This window comes from Saimiri boliviensis, chromosome 2, assembly GCF_048565385.1.
Source record: "Saimiri boliviensis isolate mSaiBol1 chromosome 2, mSaiBol1.pri, whole genome shotgun sequence".
Lineage (NCBI taxonomy): Eukaryota > Metazoa > Chordata > Mammalia > Primates > Cebidae > Saimiri > Saimiri boliviensis.
The window spans coordinates 147,760,438-147,778,145 of record NC_133450.1 but is presented as its reverse complement, the minus strand read 5'-3'; the positions used below and the strand labels follow the sequence as shown (position 1 = coordinate 147,778,145).

General features: G+C 41.2%; 1 protein-coding gene and 1 pseudogene across 1 annotated transcript in view; one reads left to right on the top strand and one right to left on the bottom strand.

Annotated features, from left to right (window-relative positions):
• The window catches only part of OSTF1 (osteoclast stimulating factor 1), a 61,462-nt gene that overhangs the window by 27,032 nt on the left and 16,722 nt on the right, over window positions 1–17,708 (top strand). The window contains exons 2-4 of the mRNA XM_003920853.3: window positions 5,771–5,817; window positions 14,821–14,871; window positions 17,582–17,645. Coding sequence (XP_003920902.1) covers window positions 5,771–5,817; window positions 14,821–14,871; window positions 17,582–17,645 — 162 coding nt within the window. The remainder of the gene's footprint in view (window positions 1–5,770; window positions 5,818–14,820; window positions 14,872–17,581; window positions 17,646–17,708) is intronic.
• LOC104651895 (protein FAM222B-like) lies at window positions 3,847–5,304 on the bottom strand (annotated as a pseudogene).

Genomic DNA, 17,708 nt, shown 5'->3' with positions numbered 1-17,708 from the left:
GACTGTGTTATGTGGACAAGAGTCTATTTACATAATCCCCTTTTAATGGACATTAAGTCATTTCCCATTTTCTGATGTTCTAAACCTGCATCCTTCAACATGCTAGCCACCAGCTACATGTGGGAAATTAACTAAAATAATAAAAGTCAATTTCTCAGTCACATGAACCACATCTCTCATGCCCAGAAGCTACGTGTGACTAGCACATAGAACTTTTCTATTATTCTGTGGAATTAAATCAGACAGTACTGTTGTAAGATACTGGTTTCAGACTTTTGAATTTTAAATTTAATTTATTTTTTAAGACAGGGTCTCGCTCTGTCGCCCAGGCTGGAGTGCAGTGGTGCAATCTCAGCTCACTGCAACCTCTCAGGTTCAAGTGATTCTTGTGCCTCCCACCTCTTGATTAGCTGGAAATACAGGCGTACACCACCAAGCCTGGCTAATTTTTGTGTTTTTAGTAGAGACAGAGTTTTACCACGTTGGCCAGGGTGGTCTTGGACTCCTGGCCTCCCAAAGTGCTGGGATTATAGGCATGAGCCACAAGCCTGGCCTCAGACTTTTTAAAATTCATGCTTCCATTCATTCCTTTATTCATTCTATAAATAATTATTGGGTGCCTCGTATGTGCCAGGCACTGTAGTAGGCACTTGGGTATCTCATTCATAAAGGAACAAAAATACTTGTCTTCATAATGCTTACAGTTGATCCACAAAAGGTTTTTGAGTACTCACTCTAGATAAATGTATATGAGTTTATAAGTTGTATGTGTATTATTCTATGCCACTATATCATAAAACATGTTCAAATCGGAATAGAAAAGAATAAGAAAGATAAAAATGTAAATAATTCCTGAAGTAGTCTTCCTGTATCCCACTTGGAGGCCACTGTTCTGAATGATTTTCTTGTCCTAGATGATAATCTGTAAAGGTTCTTCTAGTGCTGCAACTGGGATTTTATTTTTTATTATTATTGTATTTTGAGACAGAGTCTTGCTCTGTTGCCCACACTGTAGTGCAGTGGTGTGATCTCAGCTCACTGCAACCTTCAACTCCTGGATTCAAGCTATTCTCCTGCCTAAGCCTCCCAATTAGCTAGGACTACAGGCACATACCACCACACCCAGCTAATTTTTATGTATTTAGTAGAGATGTAGTTTCACCATGTTGGCCAGGCTGGTCTCAAACTCCTGATCTCAAGTGATCTACCCATCTTGGCCACCCAAAGTGCTAGGATTACAGGCATCAGCCACTGCTCCCAGCCAAGCTTTTAAAGAGCTTTCAAATAGATAGTCCTATTTTGATATCTGTTCTAAATCTATTTATTTTATTAAGAGATTCCCCCTTCCCCCCTTTATTTTTGCTATCTATAGGCTTTTTCCTATATTGTTTGAGTTTGTTAATTTACTTATGTACAGCTGGCCTTCTGTATCCACTGGTTCCACATTTACACATTCAACCAATTGTGAATCAAATGTATTTAGGAAAAATACTAAAAAATAACAATACTGGCCAAGCGTGGTGGCTCATGCCTATAATCCCAGCATTTTGGGAGGCCAACGCGGGTGGATCACCAGTGTAGATTTTCACATTAAGTATTTGTTTAGTTAAGACGGTCATGTTTGGATTTTTAAACTTAAATCTCAGGGTTGGATGGACTCTGTATAGGACAGAACCTAAGCACAAATAAGTATGTAGCTCCTGCTGTTAGTAGGAAGCAAAGTCATCTTTCAGAGGTGTGTGTCTATTCTTTTTTTTTTGAGACGGAGTTTCGCTCTTGTTACCCAGGCTGGAGTGCAATGGCGTGATCTTGGCTCACCACAACCTCCGCCTCCCGGGTTCAGGCAGTTCTCCTGCCTCAGCCTCCCGAGTAGCTGGGATTACAGGCATGCACCACCATGCCCAGCTAATTTTTTGTATTTTTAGTAGAGACGGGGTTTCACCATGTTGACCAGGATGGTCTCGATCTCTTGACCTCGTGATCCACCCGCCTTGGCCTCCCAAAGTGCTGGGATTACAGGCGTGAGCCACCGCGCCCGGCTGTGTGTCTATTCTTGCATTCACTTAAGAAATATTAAAAAAATATCTCCTAGGTGGAAAAGGGACTCGATTCTGAAACAGAATTCTCCCACAGGCTTTTTTTTTTTTTGATACAGATGTTTCTTTCAGCGTTTTTATAATGATAACAGTAGTTGCTGCTGCTACTTATTTTTCTATGTAGTCACATTGACATATATAAAGATGATATATTTTTAAAATTTATTTATTTTAGACAATAAATTAGGACTTCCTGATGCTATCATTTGGCACAACACAATTAGGCTTTTTTTTTTTCCATTTTCTTCAACACATAATTTAAAAACTGGTCTTCAGTCACATTATTTCAGATTACTAGAGAATTTCTGGCTAAAGAATAGTAGTGGATAGTGAACGAAATGCAGAATCTTAAATAAGAACCATTAGCTCACATTCCCCAGAGACAAGAGGAAAGGTAAGGGCTTATTTCATCTTTAAAAAATAAAAAAGCCCAACGCTGCATCTTTAACAGAAGGGTACAAAAATTTATAACAAAACAATCTAAGTTTAAAGTTACAGAAAAGTATTAAATTTCTAGCCAACTAATTGTCCTTGGAGATGAGACACGCTGAGCAGGGAGTGGATAAGGGTATGCTCTAAGAATGGACAGGGCAGGAGGGGCTGTTTCCAATGCAGGCTCTTTTTCAGGTGTTAGAACCATGTTCATTTGATAAAGGAAGTATTCAAAGAGCTTAAGGCTTTTTTTTTTTTTTTTCTTCCTTAAACTGAGGGGCTACACTAGAGAGTAAATTTACCTGTGGGGCCACTCACACACAATGCTATTCAAACCCACACTGCATTCATACAGAAACGTAACATTTAAAACTTAAACAGTGTAGAGCAATATTCTTAGCCAGTGTAGAGAGAACCAAATGCATTTTTTTTTTGATGTTTAATCCCAAACTCCAAATGATAATTCCACGTGCCTAATTCCTCAAGTAAGGTAGATTTTGTTTGTTTTGTTTTGTTGAGGGGGAAAGGATAGGGGCTGTGGGCAGCAGGTGAGTTAGGGGACAGGCAACAGTGAGAAAGGGATCTTGGGTATGCCAAAAAGTCACTGTGTTTTTCTGGGTTTGGAAAGGGGAGTCTGGAACCAAGATGCCAATACAAAGATTTTTTTCCCCCCCGTATCTCAAGAAATGGTCAAATACCTGCAAGATGCCCTTAAGGTCAAGTGTGGCGAGGGCCAGTGCAGTGGCTGTGGGATCAGTGTAGACACAAAACAAAGCCTTGAGGAATGGAAAGGAACTGGAAAGGTATGAAGACTAGGTCAGCTTTGATTTGAGATCTTTGGGTGAATAAGGAATTAGCTTCCAGAGCACTTGGGAAATCTTGCTTCTTAGTCCTGGGTGGAGGGGGACAGGGACAGCAACAGGCAGAGGCCCGGCTTAGGGGCCTGAGCACCCATGCTCTCTCAACTAGGGCATTCCCTCCGCCCACACCTCAGTTGTCCTAAGAGAAACAGGCAGAGGTTCAAAACAAGATGGGTGAGAGCTGGCTGGAAATGGCCACGGTGGAGAGACTAACTGACAGGCAGTCAGTGGAGAAAAAAGCCTGGGCTCGGGCTTAGGTTGCAACATAAAACCAAAAGTTGCTGGAGGGGAGGATGAGAAGACCCCGTCTACCCCCAGTTAGATCCCACAAAATTCCCTTTCTTAGACATCTGAGAATCATCACATTGGAGTGGTGAAACTTTGAAACTATCCAGTTATTGAAAAGGCTAAACCTAGGTGGGTGACATATGATGGGTTGCATGTGGAGGGCACCAGGGCTACCTATCTATACCCTGGTGCTGAATAGGAAGACTTAGACTATCTGTGGGATCGGGGGCTCGGTTGCCAGGGCTCGGTTGCCAGGGCTCGGTGGGCCTTGCTTAGGATGGCCAGGCTGTGTTCTTGGAAGCAGGCCTGTTGGAAATCCCCACTTAGGTAATCAACTTTGCATCAAGCTGTTCTGGCTTGCCACTGGACTGCCCAGGTCCCTGCTTGGTAGTGGGCCCCAGGAGCTGCCGCACAGTTGAGGGGTACACCTGTGGGCTGCCCACCGTGGAATGGCATGGCAAGGTCCTGAGGCCCCGAGCTGTCGCTATTGGGAGTGGGCAGAATGTTGTTCCACAGAGGTTGGAAGTAGTGACCACTGGGTAGGCTGGTGGGGTTGCCAGGCTGTTGACTGGTGGGGATGGGGTTGATTTTTCCAGGAATGGCTTCAGATGGAAGGACTGTGCCAGGCAGAGTTCTTGCAGGTAGGCAGGGGCCTTGCCCACAAAACCAGGCCCTGCCAACTCGCATCCTCCCACATGCTTGCCTGTCAGGCCAGGGGCTAGCATACCACCAGCCTCACTGCACATCTGGTGTAGGTGGCCAGCTAGTACTGGTTCCAGGTAACTAGCTTGAGGTTGCTAGGGTAGCCAGTGGGGGCGCGAGAGATGCCTGCAGGCAGATTAACAGGACCTGCAGCAGGCAACGAGGCGGTGGCCACATGGGTGTGCTCCGTTGACCACACATGAAGGCATTGGTGTGGGGACGCTGTGGGTTGACACCCGGGTGCTTGCACTGATAAGCATACTGTGACTAATGGGGCTGGGGTTAGTGATCTGGCCCTCACACACTGAGGTAGTGCTGACACCGGCCCTTGTCTGGCAAAACTGGTTGATTGGGTGCATGATGCTACTCAGGACCAGGGGCTAGCTGTGCTGCAGGGTGGCCGCCCTTGAAAGGAGGATGGTTGAGGTAGACATGGTCACATTCGGCGGGGTCATCTGAGTCTGGCATCTTCTGGCCTCCATGCAGCAAGGGATTGTAGGGGTGCTGGAGACACTGGTGAGCCAGGGCCTGAGGGTGGACGAAGCCCTGGGTTTCGGCCATGGGCTGAGGGTGGCCCAGGCCCTGAGGCTGCTGGAGGCTCTGAGGGTGGGACTGTACCTGGGATGGTGGGATACTCTGAGAGTGCTGCAGCATCTGGGGAGGAGCATGGGCCAGGGTCTGTGCATGCTGCAGGGCCTGCTGGCGGGCCAGAGCCTGGGCCTGGTGGTGGGCTAAAGTGCTGGGTGTCACAGTAGCATAGGGTGCCAATGGGGGGTTCATGATGGCCTCAGGGAGCAACCAGGCTCCAGTGCCGTCAGAGTCCTTGAGTATGCTTTTGGCTGGCACTTTGACAACGGGAGGCCTGCCTTGGCGGCAGCCTGCATCATAAACGGGCTGTAGCACTGGGCTGATGTGTCGAGGCCGTTCACAGAAGGTGTTTCTTTTGGGGATTAAAGTTTATTTTTTAATTGACAGATAATTGTATATATTCATGGGTTACATAGTGATGTTTTGGTACATATAATGCGTAGTGATCAGATCACGGTAATTAGCATATTCGTCATCTTGAACATTTCTTATTTATTTGTTTTGGGAAATTTAATATCTTCTTGCTAGCTGTTTGAACTGTATAATAATTGTTAACTGTGGCCATCTTACGGTGGTATAGAACACTGAAACTTATTTCTCCTACCGAGGTGTGATTTTGTATCCTTTAGCAAATCTCTCCCTATCCTTCCCTTCTCTCTTCCCTTTCCAGCCTCTAGTATCCTCTGCTCGACTTAATCATATGGGTTTTTAGTTAGAGAATTCTGAAGGACATAGTGGATAATGCTATTATTAAAAGCAAATTCAGGAATGAAAAGTTCAGTTGTTTTTGCTTCCTTTTTTTAGGGCAAGTTAAAGTCTTCAGAGCGCTGTATACGTTTGAACCCAGAACTGTAAGTATTCAGTTTTTTTACCTTAAAATTGACAGAAAAATCTAAGATGATTTCATTTAGACACTTCCTCTGGTATGAATGGTTTGCCTTTTCTTTGATAAACCTAGGTAATTCTCAGGGATAGATATTGGGTCCGGAGCTGTTCTAAGTTAAGCCCCAGGCTGATTTGCATGTCTTCTTCCTCTTGAAGTCATGTCCATCCTGTAAAGCTTCTTCCCAATGGTGACACCAGCTGCTTTCAGATTGACAAGTGACTCGCATGTGAAGCACAGCAACCTTGTCTTGGTCATCCTTCTTCCGAATCCATGCAAACCTTCCTGCATTCTCCCCTTGACCCTCTACCTCAAAATAGCTCATAATGGTACCTACTGCTAACCTTCTAGAACAATTGTTTATTTCTCTGCAGTGTGCATTTTCCATTATTATAGTTTCTGGTATCCATCCATTTATCTGTGGTTTATTAAGTGCCTATTATATGCCAGATACTGGTCCAGGCCTTGGGACTAGTGCAGAAGGACAGAAAGGACAGTCTCATAGAGCTTGCACCCGGTGGAGAGAGACAGACAGTAAGTAGACAAATACATGTGACTGTCAGGGGCTAAGTACTCTCGAGAAAAATAAGGAGGGTGAGGGGCAAAGAAGTTAGTGGAGAAAAGAGTGCTATCTTTGATAGTGTGTTCAGAGATGGCCTTTCCAGAGAGGTGGCCTCTGGGGAGAGACCTGAAGGAAGTGAGGCAGCAGCAAGTGCAAACAGCATCCTTGGTGGATGCTAGAATAGAAAAAGCAGGGAAGACAGCGTGCCTTTGAAAGTTGCAAACACAAGAGAGGGTGGTGAGAGACTGCTCCAGAGAGTTGGGGTGGATTGGAAGGCGGAGCATGTAGGGCCTGTGGATCTCATTTGGATTTTGCTCTGGGTAAGACTGGAAGTGAGTGGATGGTTTTGATACAGTAGTGACTGGATAGTGAAGCAAGGAGGCCAGACAGGAGGCAAAGGAAGGAAACCAAGATTTCTTGGGGAGGAGGAGTGTATTAGTTCGTTTTCACACTGCTGATAAAGATACCAAGACTGGGTGATTTATAGAGGAAAAAGAGGTTTAATGGACTCACAGTTGCACATGGCTGGGAAGGCCTCACAGCCATAGCAGAAGGTGAAAGGCACATCTTACATGGCAGCAGACAAGAGAGAATGAGAACTAAGTGGAAGTGGAAACCCCTTATAAAATCGATACATCTTGTGAGACTGACTCACTACCACAACAGTATGGGGGAAACTGCCCCCATGATTCAGTTATCTCCCGCCACGTCCCTCCCACACACGTGGGGATTATGGGAGCTACAATTCAAGGTGAGATTTAGGTGGGGACACAGCAAAACCATATTCAGGGGAAACCTGCTATCACTGGCTTTTCTCTCTTATATGCTAGGGACCAGAGCTTTCGCTCTGTGGGCAGTCAGCTTGCTGCCAGCTTCATCTGGGTTTTCCCCAACCCTGCTGTCCCCAAAGTTAGAGGCAACTCAGAAGGTCATACAGAACAAGTGACACTGAACATCAAGTCACTGCCATCAGGCCAGGGCCTACGTTCAAATCCCAAGTCTGTCATTTACTTACTGTGCGAATTTTCTTACCTCACGGCCATTGATTCCTCATGTGAAAACGGGAATACCATTCTGCAGGGGCACCCTGCCACGATCATGGAGTAGGGTGAATATTGAAGGCCAACCATATGGCGAGTGCCAACATATGGTAACCACTAATAGACTAACATGGGGTGTGCATATTCAGACAGTTCTCCCAAGACTTTGTACGTGACATGTTTTTGGAACAAGAAAGGTGGGGTTTTTATTCTTCAAGAGATTGCACTGACTACTCTCCTGTGTTGGTGAGGGTCTACAGATTGGGTGGCTTAACCAGAGGAAATTGATTTTCTCACAATTCTGGAAGCTAGAAGTGAGATCAAGATGTCGGCAGGGTTGGTTTCTTCTGAGGCCTCGCTCCCTGGCTTGTAGATGCCTGACTTCTCTCTGCGTCTTCTCGTGGTCTTTCCTACTTATGTCTGTGTTTTCCTCTCCTCCTCTTACAAAGATGCGAGTCATTGGATTAGGGCTCGCCCTGAAGACCTCGTTTTAACTTAATTAACTCTTTAAAGTCCTTATCTCCAAATACAGTCATATTTGGAAGTACGGATTCTCAGCTGATGATGAACCCAATAAACTCATTGTAAGACAAAAAAAAATCCCTAAGTCAGAAATGCACTTAATACCCTGATAAGCCCGTTGTAAAGTTGAAAAATTGTTAAGTTGAATCATCGTATGTCAGGGGCGTCTGTACTCGGGGTTTGGACTCTAACTAAAGAATTTGTGGTAGCGAGAGGGCACAGAGAGCCCGTAACGGGGAAGTGTGAGGCCCAGGGCTGTGTCTGTATACCCTGCCCTTAGGGAGTCCCGTCTTTCTTGCCCCTGCTCGTCCGTGTCAGTTGTGTCCTGGTTGGTTATGTGATCCTGAGGGGGATAAGAGTGGGGAGCGGGTGGGTGGTCAGATGCCAGCCTGGGACACTCAATGAATAGACCATTCTCCGCTGCCTCCTCGACCCTAAAATGGGACCTGAATTTACTTTGTTTTGAGACCGTAGGTGACTCCTGACTATCTCCTCTTTCCCCACGCGCGTGCATCGTTGGCCCCACCTTTGTCCTTTCTCACCGACCTCCTCCTTCCCCTTTGCTTCCTCATGACCTGGTTATGCCTTTCCTTACTTCTCGCCTACAGGCTTAGCTCCTCCATTCCATCTGTAGTCTGGACTAGATGGGTGTTCCTCAAAGGTGACTTTGCTTCCACCCCCTGCTTCCACCTTTTATTTCACTGGAAAAGTCGTCCAGCCCCTACTCCAGACCCAGTGTGCTCTGCTCCTTCCCCTTCTTGAACCATCCCGCCTAGATGTGACTCACAGTAGAACCTATGGCTCAGCACTTTCTAGACCCATGGCTCTGTCCCTTCCAAGCTCACGTTAAATACTCCCTCTTCTGTAAAGACTTCTCTGACCACTCCAGCTGCAGCGGGGACCGCCTCTTCTGCCTCTGACCTTCCACACTTGGTATTTCAGTCCTGCTCACGGGCACGGCGTCTGAGGAACCAGGGCAGCATGGGGGTCAGAGCTCGCACTAGGGTTCAGGACCAGCTCCGCCTCTTGAGCAGCTGTGTGACTTTGAGGAAATTACCAGACCTCTCTGTCACAGTGTTCTCATCCATATATTGAGGATAATAATAGTCCTACAGGGTTTTAGTGAGAATTAAATGAGATTAATTTTGTGAAGCTGCTGTTACTATTAAGGAGTAATTGTTACTATCTAAGGAATAGTGGTTATTATATTAATAGACATTTAACTGATATTTTTGAGGGGGTGTATATTGATTTATTTACTTCCAATTCTTCTCCAAGATGGAGTTTCTCTACTGCTTTAAAAGAAATCTTAGTTATTATTGAATATACAGGCGAATATACATTTATTTCATTAGGCTTTAAAAAATACACTATATTTAAAATGTTGCATTTTTTAAATATTTGTAGTCCCAAGGATTGTAGGCTACCGTGAGTAATGACCACCTCAAGCCCCGCTGCCTCCAAATATCTCCCCTTTTCAGCTCCTTTCAGTCCAGGTATGAAGGGGGTAGCATCTGGCATAGCAGGCAGCCTCTAGCTCTCAAGGGCCTTCCTGTCTGGTTCAGTGCCTATGTCATGCCCTTTGTTAAATTTTGAATCTCATTCCAGGACTAGGTTGGTCTTACCTGCTTTTTCTGAAAGAGAATTTCTGTTGGGAGCTGTTTGGTCTTTCTTTCCTCTGACCAGCAGCCATCTCTGGAGGGACAGATACACTACAGCACATCCCAGACTGACCTGGCCTCCTTGAAGTCATTGGGACCAGGCAGTATTGAAAGGCTGAGGTGGGCTCTGAGGGACATCGATGGCAGTCCCCCAGGCAGGCCTGGGTCCAGTTTGAAGCTCCTGTCCCACTCTCAGGAGATGGAGACAGCAATACCCAATCCTGGTCTTGGGATCCACTGAATAGGAAGAACACTAGGCAGCTCCCAGTTCTTCCTGCCAACCCATTTCTCATCTGTCTTGCTTAAAGGCAGGGGTGTCTTGGCACCACCCAGCCCTGTTTGGTTTTTTCTTCTCACCCAGCTCCTTTCAATGAAGTGTCAACCACAGACCTGGCTGGACTGGATTGTCCAGTGTCAAGACAGACTGATGGGGAGAGAACAGAATTTCCTGTGTGCTGGAGGTACATCGATTTCTAAAGGGAAACCAGCAGGACTCTGCTCTGTCATGTGAAGTTTGCTGGGCTGTACTAGGTTAATAGGGCCATGTGTAGGGGAAGGAGAGTGGGAATCTAAGAGCTGAGGTAGGAGCCCAGCTCTGCCACTCCCTCTGATTTGCAGCATACTCTTTAACTTCTCTAAGCCTGGTCATGAAATCCAGATTATATCCATGACCCAGCCAAGCCTAGTGAGTTGTGAGGACCAAATGAGGTCAAGTATACTTTGCAAGTAAAATATGCTGCCATTGGTTTTGTTGTACTGCACTATGGGGGTGGGGGACTTGGGGGTGGATAGAGACAAATATTTTCCAAGGTGACCAGCTTTTAACCTGATCATGACACCATCATGGCCAATAATGGCTATGCATGATGCTTTTGCATGAGAGAAAGCATACGTGGTGGCAGGGACTCTCTAATCTGACTTACAGTTCAAGTCCAGGTTCTACCATGTACCTGTTCTGTGGCCTTGGACAGGTTTCTCGTCTATAACATGATGATAAGAATAGCACCCACTTCATAATGTTCTTGGTGAGGAACAAATTAGTTAATATTTCTAAATGCCCAGAACAGTACATGGCACATAATACATACTATAAAGTGTTAAATGAAAACATCCGTGGAGAATTTGTTTTCTCTTTTTATTAATTTTGGGGGCTTCAGACAGACAAATCACAGAAATTTCAGAAGTATATCAGTTTTTCTAAACTTTTCATAAAATATATATTTACATAAACCAACAAAATTAATGCCTTGGGAATTGCATGTTACCAAGAATACATGGAATGGGAATGGGAATAGGAATATATGTTACCAAGTGGTTACTCTTTGCTATAACATCCCAGTGAACAACAGCTTACTTATTCTGATACTTTGTTCTTCAAGGAGAGAGGAAAGGAGGAATGCAGTTAAAAACCAAAGCACAATCTGGAAATAGAGCAGTGCATACTTCATTATGTTACTGTTTTCCCATTTCTGTTCCCTAAATATGATACTGGGAATTTAAAAGTACATGCTCATTGAACAATTTACATCAGGTATCCGCCTAGTGATTTCTTAATGGAAAATGTGAATGTTGCCGGTGAAATCTGTTCTTAAAATCATGAAATTACCTTGTTGTTTGTACTGTCACCAATACGGTGAAGAATTTGGTAGACTACCCACTTAGCTAGATTAGGAAAACCTGTCCCTAGTTTGTTTAGAAGAAGACATTTTATGAGTAGTGGCTTTCTGTGTCTGGGAGCTATGGAGTAAAAGAATAAATGTCTACTGTAATTTCTTAGGATGAAAAAATGAGGTCACTTTTTGCCGGACTGAAATGGACTGCCTGTTCTCGTTGCCACAGTTGAAAAACAAGTCTGATCTAATGAGTGGCTTGTGGCAGACACCACTATTGAACGACAACCATTAATTCAAAAACTGAAATAGCACTGAGAGGTATCGAAGTGACTGCACTGAGTGGTCTTTCTCAAATGATGCACTTTACCAAACCACAGAGGAGAAGAATTACTTAAAAGACATTAAGAGTTTTAACTATTTTGGGCTTTATCACATTTTTAAAAAAATTGAGGTAAAATTCACATAACAAAATTAACCATTTTGTAAAATTTTTAATTTCTGTGAGTACCTAGATGTATATGTTTATGGGGCACATGAGATGTTTTGATACAGGCATGCAATGTGGAATAATCACATCATGGAATACTAAGTATCCATCCCCTTAAGCATTCGTCCTTTGTGTTACAAACAATCCAATTATACTCTTTTAGTTATTTTAAAACATATGATTATTATTGACTAGCCTGATATGCTATGAAATAATAGGTCTTATTTCTGTCTAAATATCTTTTTGTACACATTGACCATCCCCATCTTTCCCCAAGTTTGCCCATTACCCTTCCCAGCCTCTGGTAGCCATACTTCTATTCTCTATGCTCATGAGTTCAATTGTTTTGATTTTTAGATCTCACAAATAAGTGAGAACATGTGATGTTTGTCTTTTTGGTCCTGGCTTATTTCAAAACTAACCATTTTAAAGTGTATCATTCAGTGGTGTTTAGTACATTCACAATTCATTACCTCTGTCTAGTTCTAAAACATTTTCATCATCCCGTAAATTAACCCTGTACCCATTAAACAGTTACTCCCTATTCCCCCTGACTTCATTGCTTGTTTTGATAAGAAAGACTCATTACCATAGTTTTATGTGTGAGCTTTGTTTTTAAAAGCTATTTGTTTGGTACTTTTTCATAATGTGTTTATTTGTTTGTTTGTTTGTTTGAAGAGTGAGTGATAGTATTAAATGTGGAAATTTAGGGAGATTTGACTTTCCTGATTTTAAAAGGAAGGTAAAACTGTAGGGAAAGATGACCTCTTAACTTCCTGAGAGTACTGATTGAGGAGGATTTATTGTAAGACATAACTGAGTGAGATTAACTTTAGGAGATATACTCAGTAAGAATAGCCCAGGACAGCTCAAAGATGGGACAGACCTCTTCAAGCAATTGAACTCTTTCAGATTCCGGGAAATGAAAAGTCACTGCAGGAAAATGTTGCAGCCCATATATCCTGTTTTCCTTATACCCTTCTTCCTTATTCCTTCCCTCTAAGGCCCTAGCACCATCTAAAAGAGAGAGAGTTAGATGATGTTAAAATTGCCAGCAAAGGCCAACCTTAATGTTAGTTGAGGGTGGCTGCTGAGTCCTGCTGGGATGCTGTAGTGGTGAGAGAATCCTCTTTCTGGCTTCTCTGGGAGTGATCCAGTTTGCATCAAATAAATACTAAAGAAAATAGTTTGTTTACCTAGTCACTTTTCATATCTGTTACATATTGGTAGTGATATTGGTCATTGATCATCAGAACATATTAGAGATAGATTTCAGAGAATATTAGTGGTCATTAATTTCTTTTTGCTCCCTAATTCAAGCAACAAAAATAAAAATAAGATGATATCAAAATGTATGTCACAAGATCTAGTACATACAGCTAATTTTCCGTAGTTTGTGCTATGTGTAAGACTACTCTGTGCAAATCAAAGTATAAATGTAATACGTGTTTTAGGACGTTACCTTTTAAAGGACTAAGCCATTTGGGGGCAGCACTAATTATCATTTGCTAATTTTTAGATTTGAATGCATAATGCATCTAAATATTCATGTATTATGGTTGCTTAAAGGATGTTATGGCTATTATAGTCTTCATTTAGATTCGTGGAGAAATAGTTATAATAAGAGTGTAGATCAGCTTCACAACTAAATAAATTACTAGTGCAGAATCATATTTACTGTCCTGGTCTGCTACTGAAAGGACATCAACGAATAGAAAAATTGAGTGGATAAGATATTTATTTTATTTTTAATTTTATTTATTAACAATTTTTTTTGAGACAGAGTTTCTCTCTCTCACTCGGGTGGCTGGAATGTAGCAGTGCGATTTCAGCTCACTGCAACCTCTGCCTCCCAGGTTCAAGCGATTCTTATGTCTCAGCCTCCTGGGTAGCTGGGATTGTGAGTGTGCACCACCATGCCTGGAAAATTTTGTGTGTGTGTTTTTAGTAGAGGCGGGGTTTCACCATGTTGGCCAGGCTGGTCTTGAACTCCTGTCCTCAAGTGATCTGCCCACCTTGGCCTCCCAAAGTTCTGGAATTACAGGCACGAGCCACCACCCCTGGCTGGATGAAATTAACTTATTTCGTTAGCATAATTTTAATTTGTATGGAATAGTAATTATAGTTAGAAATATCAAAGCCTTTCTTTTAACAGTATTTTTCCCACCAAAACTATGAAAGAAACACATGGTCATGACAGAGAATCTGGAAATTTTTCTATGTATATTTCATGCAAATTGTGTTCTTATCACATGTGAAATTTTCCCTACATTTTTCATCTACCATGATATTGTAAACATTTCCCAATATCTGAAATTTGCTCTCAGTAGGCATCACCCTACTTACTTATAAAGTCATGGTGTTATCAACTGATGGGGAAAAGATGTTTAACATGTGTATCTTTATTCATAAAGTTTTTAGAACATTTGGTTGGTACAGGCCAGAGCACATATGGTGTGTGTAATTAGCCAACCCCTCAGAGCTGCTTGGGGTTTCTGGACTGGCTGAGTTACTGATTCATATCTTTTAGCTCTTTAGACTGATTAATGGTTGAATTACATATTAATTTTTCTCATACAGAAAATGTTCATTCTCTCTGAACATTAAGAGCTAGGATAATGATTTTCTTAAAATAAGTGGATAGCAGATGTTGATATTAAAGTGTTCAAAGGCTGAGGCCTTGTTTAAGAAAAAACCAAGCTTCTGGCTTTTTTTTGTGGTTTTAATTCTAGACATTTATCTTTTTATGAAAACATATATATCATCTTTTGGAATTTCTGCAAGGAAGTTTTATTAGTATTCTATTTTGATATACAAATGTCTTGCTTTGGTTGTAGAAGAGTATAAGATGTGTGTGGAGAATTTATATGTGTACTTCTTTGAAGTTCATGGGAAAAAAATTCAGCCATCTATTCATGTATTAATTTTTCAGTAGTGTTTAGTTATATGGCTTATGTGCTTATTTAAGTGTATAAAAACCACATTGTTTATTAGAATATGATAGAATTTTTGAATCTATGTATTTAAATCATTATATTCTAATTCATAAAAAATCACATGGAGTCAAACTTTTTTTTTTCTTCTAGCCAGATGAATTATACTTTGAGGAAGGTGATATTATCTACATTACTGACATGGTAAGCCCAGATGACATCTTGTAATACCACATATAAACGAAAGATTTCTAAGACTGTAGCTATAACACTGTAAGTTATTTAAATGTATATTTACATAAAAATACGTATGTACAAGTCTGTTCATTTTAGCACAATTGATAGTATCATAAGATTGAAAATAGCCCTTATTTCCATCAATAGGAAAAGAGTTGATTAAGCTTTGATCTGTCCACAAATGAAGTATTATGCAGCTATAGAAAGAAATGGGGAACATCTCTATATGCTATTATGAAGTAATTTAAGTTAAAAGAAAACCAAAGTGTAAAAATGTATCCTCACTCTTCTGAAGGGTGAGAGTGTACACACCCACGCACACACACACACACACAAACACACACATATATCTGATGACTTATGAAGTAAAATTTAGTTTTATTCTATGAAGAGTAAAGATCCTTTCTCTAGGTAGAGGGAGGGAAATAGAGTGGAATGAACATGGATGGAAGATAAACTTTTTAGAAAAGTATATTTGTTTTGTGAATTTGACTTTGAACTGATATAACCTTGACATAGGTAAAAATTGAAGTAAAAAGCAATCCCTAAAAATTAAAAGCAGAATGAATCAAATGAACTTAATTTTACCCTAGTAATTGGCATAACCACACAAAGGGGAAATATTTCAAGTTTAAAACTCAGCAATTTGACTGAACATCCATAGTAGAAGGTGGATATATATGAAGGACATAGATACATATGAAAAAAAATATATATGAAGGACAAAAATAACTGGCCAAAAAAAGCAAATTGTTTTAAGTCATGCTCTTGTTAGGGCAATGTTGGTAATGCGAATTCTGAGATTGTTGCACGTGTATTGTGGTTTAGAGCAAATGAGTCATTAGGTCAGTGATGTTGCTAACGGATTTTCAGCATGGCAGAAAGGATACACAGATGTAAGATTAATGACAGTTTAAGAAAAACTCTGTATTCCTTCATCTGAATTGGAATGATCACGTTGTATTTTTTTTATCTAAAATAAAACAAAAATATTCCCCGCTGTGTTATTTGAAAAGGCCTAGGAAAAATGTCCAACCCAATAACAATATGTTATTTTTCACTGAAATGAATAGGCTTCTTTGAGAAATGGCTGGTACCAAGTCAGGGGCAGCAGAGGTACAAGATAAACCCAGAACATCCTCTTACTAGAAAACAAGGAAGTTCCCAAAGACAGTAGAGTCACGTTGAAAGGACTTGGGAATTAACTTGAAGAGATTCCCATTGGCCAAAGATAGGACAATTTGAGCATCATAATTAGAGTAACAACTTCCAATAATTGAAACACATTAAATACATTTAAATTTATGAGTTTCTAATGTTACTTCTGAACATATCTCATTGGTCAGCATGAGAGAATGCTAGGAAACCAAGTTTTTATTCTGACAACTGTTAAGGGAAATAATCACGATTTATTGTATTTTCTTTATGAATTTCTTATCCGGGCAACCTGAGAGTTGATGAGGGAAAGTTTTTGTTTAAAGAGGTATTCAGGTTATTTCAACGAAGAAGGAATAATAGAATTAGAATGCCACCGTCTTGCAGCCCCTAGGAAATAGTGGATCTAGACAGTGATCATCAAGGGGTGCTAACATTGCAAAAAGAAGCTGACTAGACAATATGTGTTTCCCAATGGAAGAAACCCATACTGCCTAGGAAATAGCTTTGCCCCCTAAAATTGAAGCTGAATCTAATTAAACCTCTAGAACTAATGACCAACTTACAGGCAATACAGGAAACAGAGGAACATGTTTAACGATAACACAGGGCTGCAACATGCAAAATCCAAAGAAGTTTCAACTACAGAACAAACCAACTCGTTTCTTCAACAAATCTATTGTAAGAGATAAAAAAGAGTGGAGAGAGAAGCTATAGATTAAAAGATACTTAAAAGACAAATCAATCATATTGTATAGCCCTTATTTGAATCCCAAATTATGGGGCTGTTGGGAAATTTGAGTATTGACTTAGATATTTGATATTAAGGAATTATTGTTGGAAAAAAACTTTTAAGCTGTGATAATGGCATAATTGTCTTTCAAAAAGTATATGTCTTTCAGAGATACATACTGAAATGTTTACAGATGAAATAATATGTCTAGAATTTATTTCAAAATAATCTAGGAGGGGAGGGTGGTTGTGGGGGGATATATGAAATAATATTGGCCATTAATAAATGATTTGTGCACTTGGGAAACTGGTATATATATAAGGTCATTACATTGTTCTCTCTGCTTTTTTATAGGTTTAAATTTTTTCTATAATAAAAAGTTACCCCCAAAATGAAGATAATATAAAGAGATCTTTAGAACTTCCTCCCCCCCATAAAAAATTATCTCAAAGCTAAGAGAAATGAAATTCTGGACACAAAATCATATAGCTAGTTGAAAGTAGTGTAACTTTTTTCCATCTGTTTCCTATTATTTCGGATTTGTTTGGTTGTTGAGAATCTGTGATGAAGCGTATTCCATTTGTTGCAGGCGGAAGCATGTTTATTTGTAATTTAGTGGCAAGGGAGATGGATGCCCACAGTTAGGGTATGAGGCAGCTTGATAGTACTGTATCGGTAGGGCTGGCAGACATTTTGTAGAACAGGTACTCCCTAGGAGCCAAATAATTTGCAAAGTGAATGAATGCCGTCTGGATTTAATACCACTTAATTTAACTTTTCTTTTACCAGAGCGATACCAATTGGTGGAAAGGCACCTCCAAAGGCAGGACTGGACTAATTCCAAGCAACTATGGTAAGTGTTGCTGAGTGGTTTTACTTTCACTTGGCATGTTTTGGTTCTTGAGGCTTTTCTCCT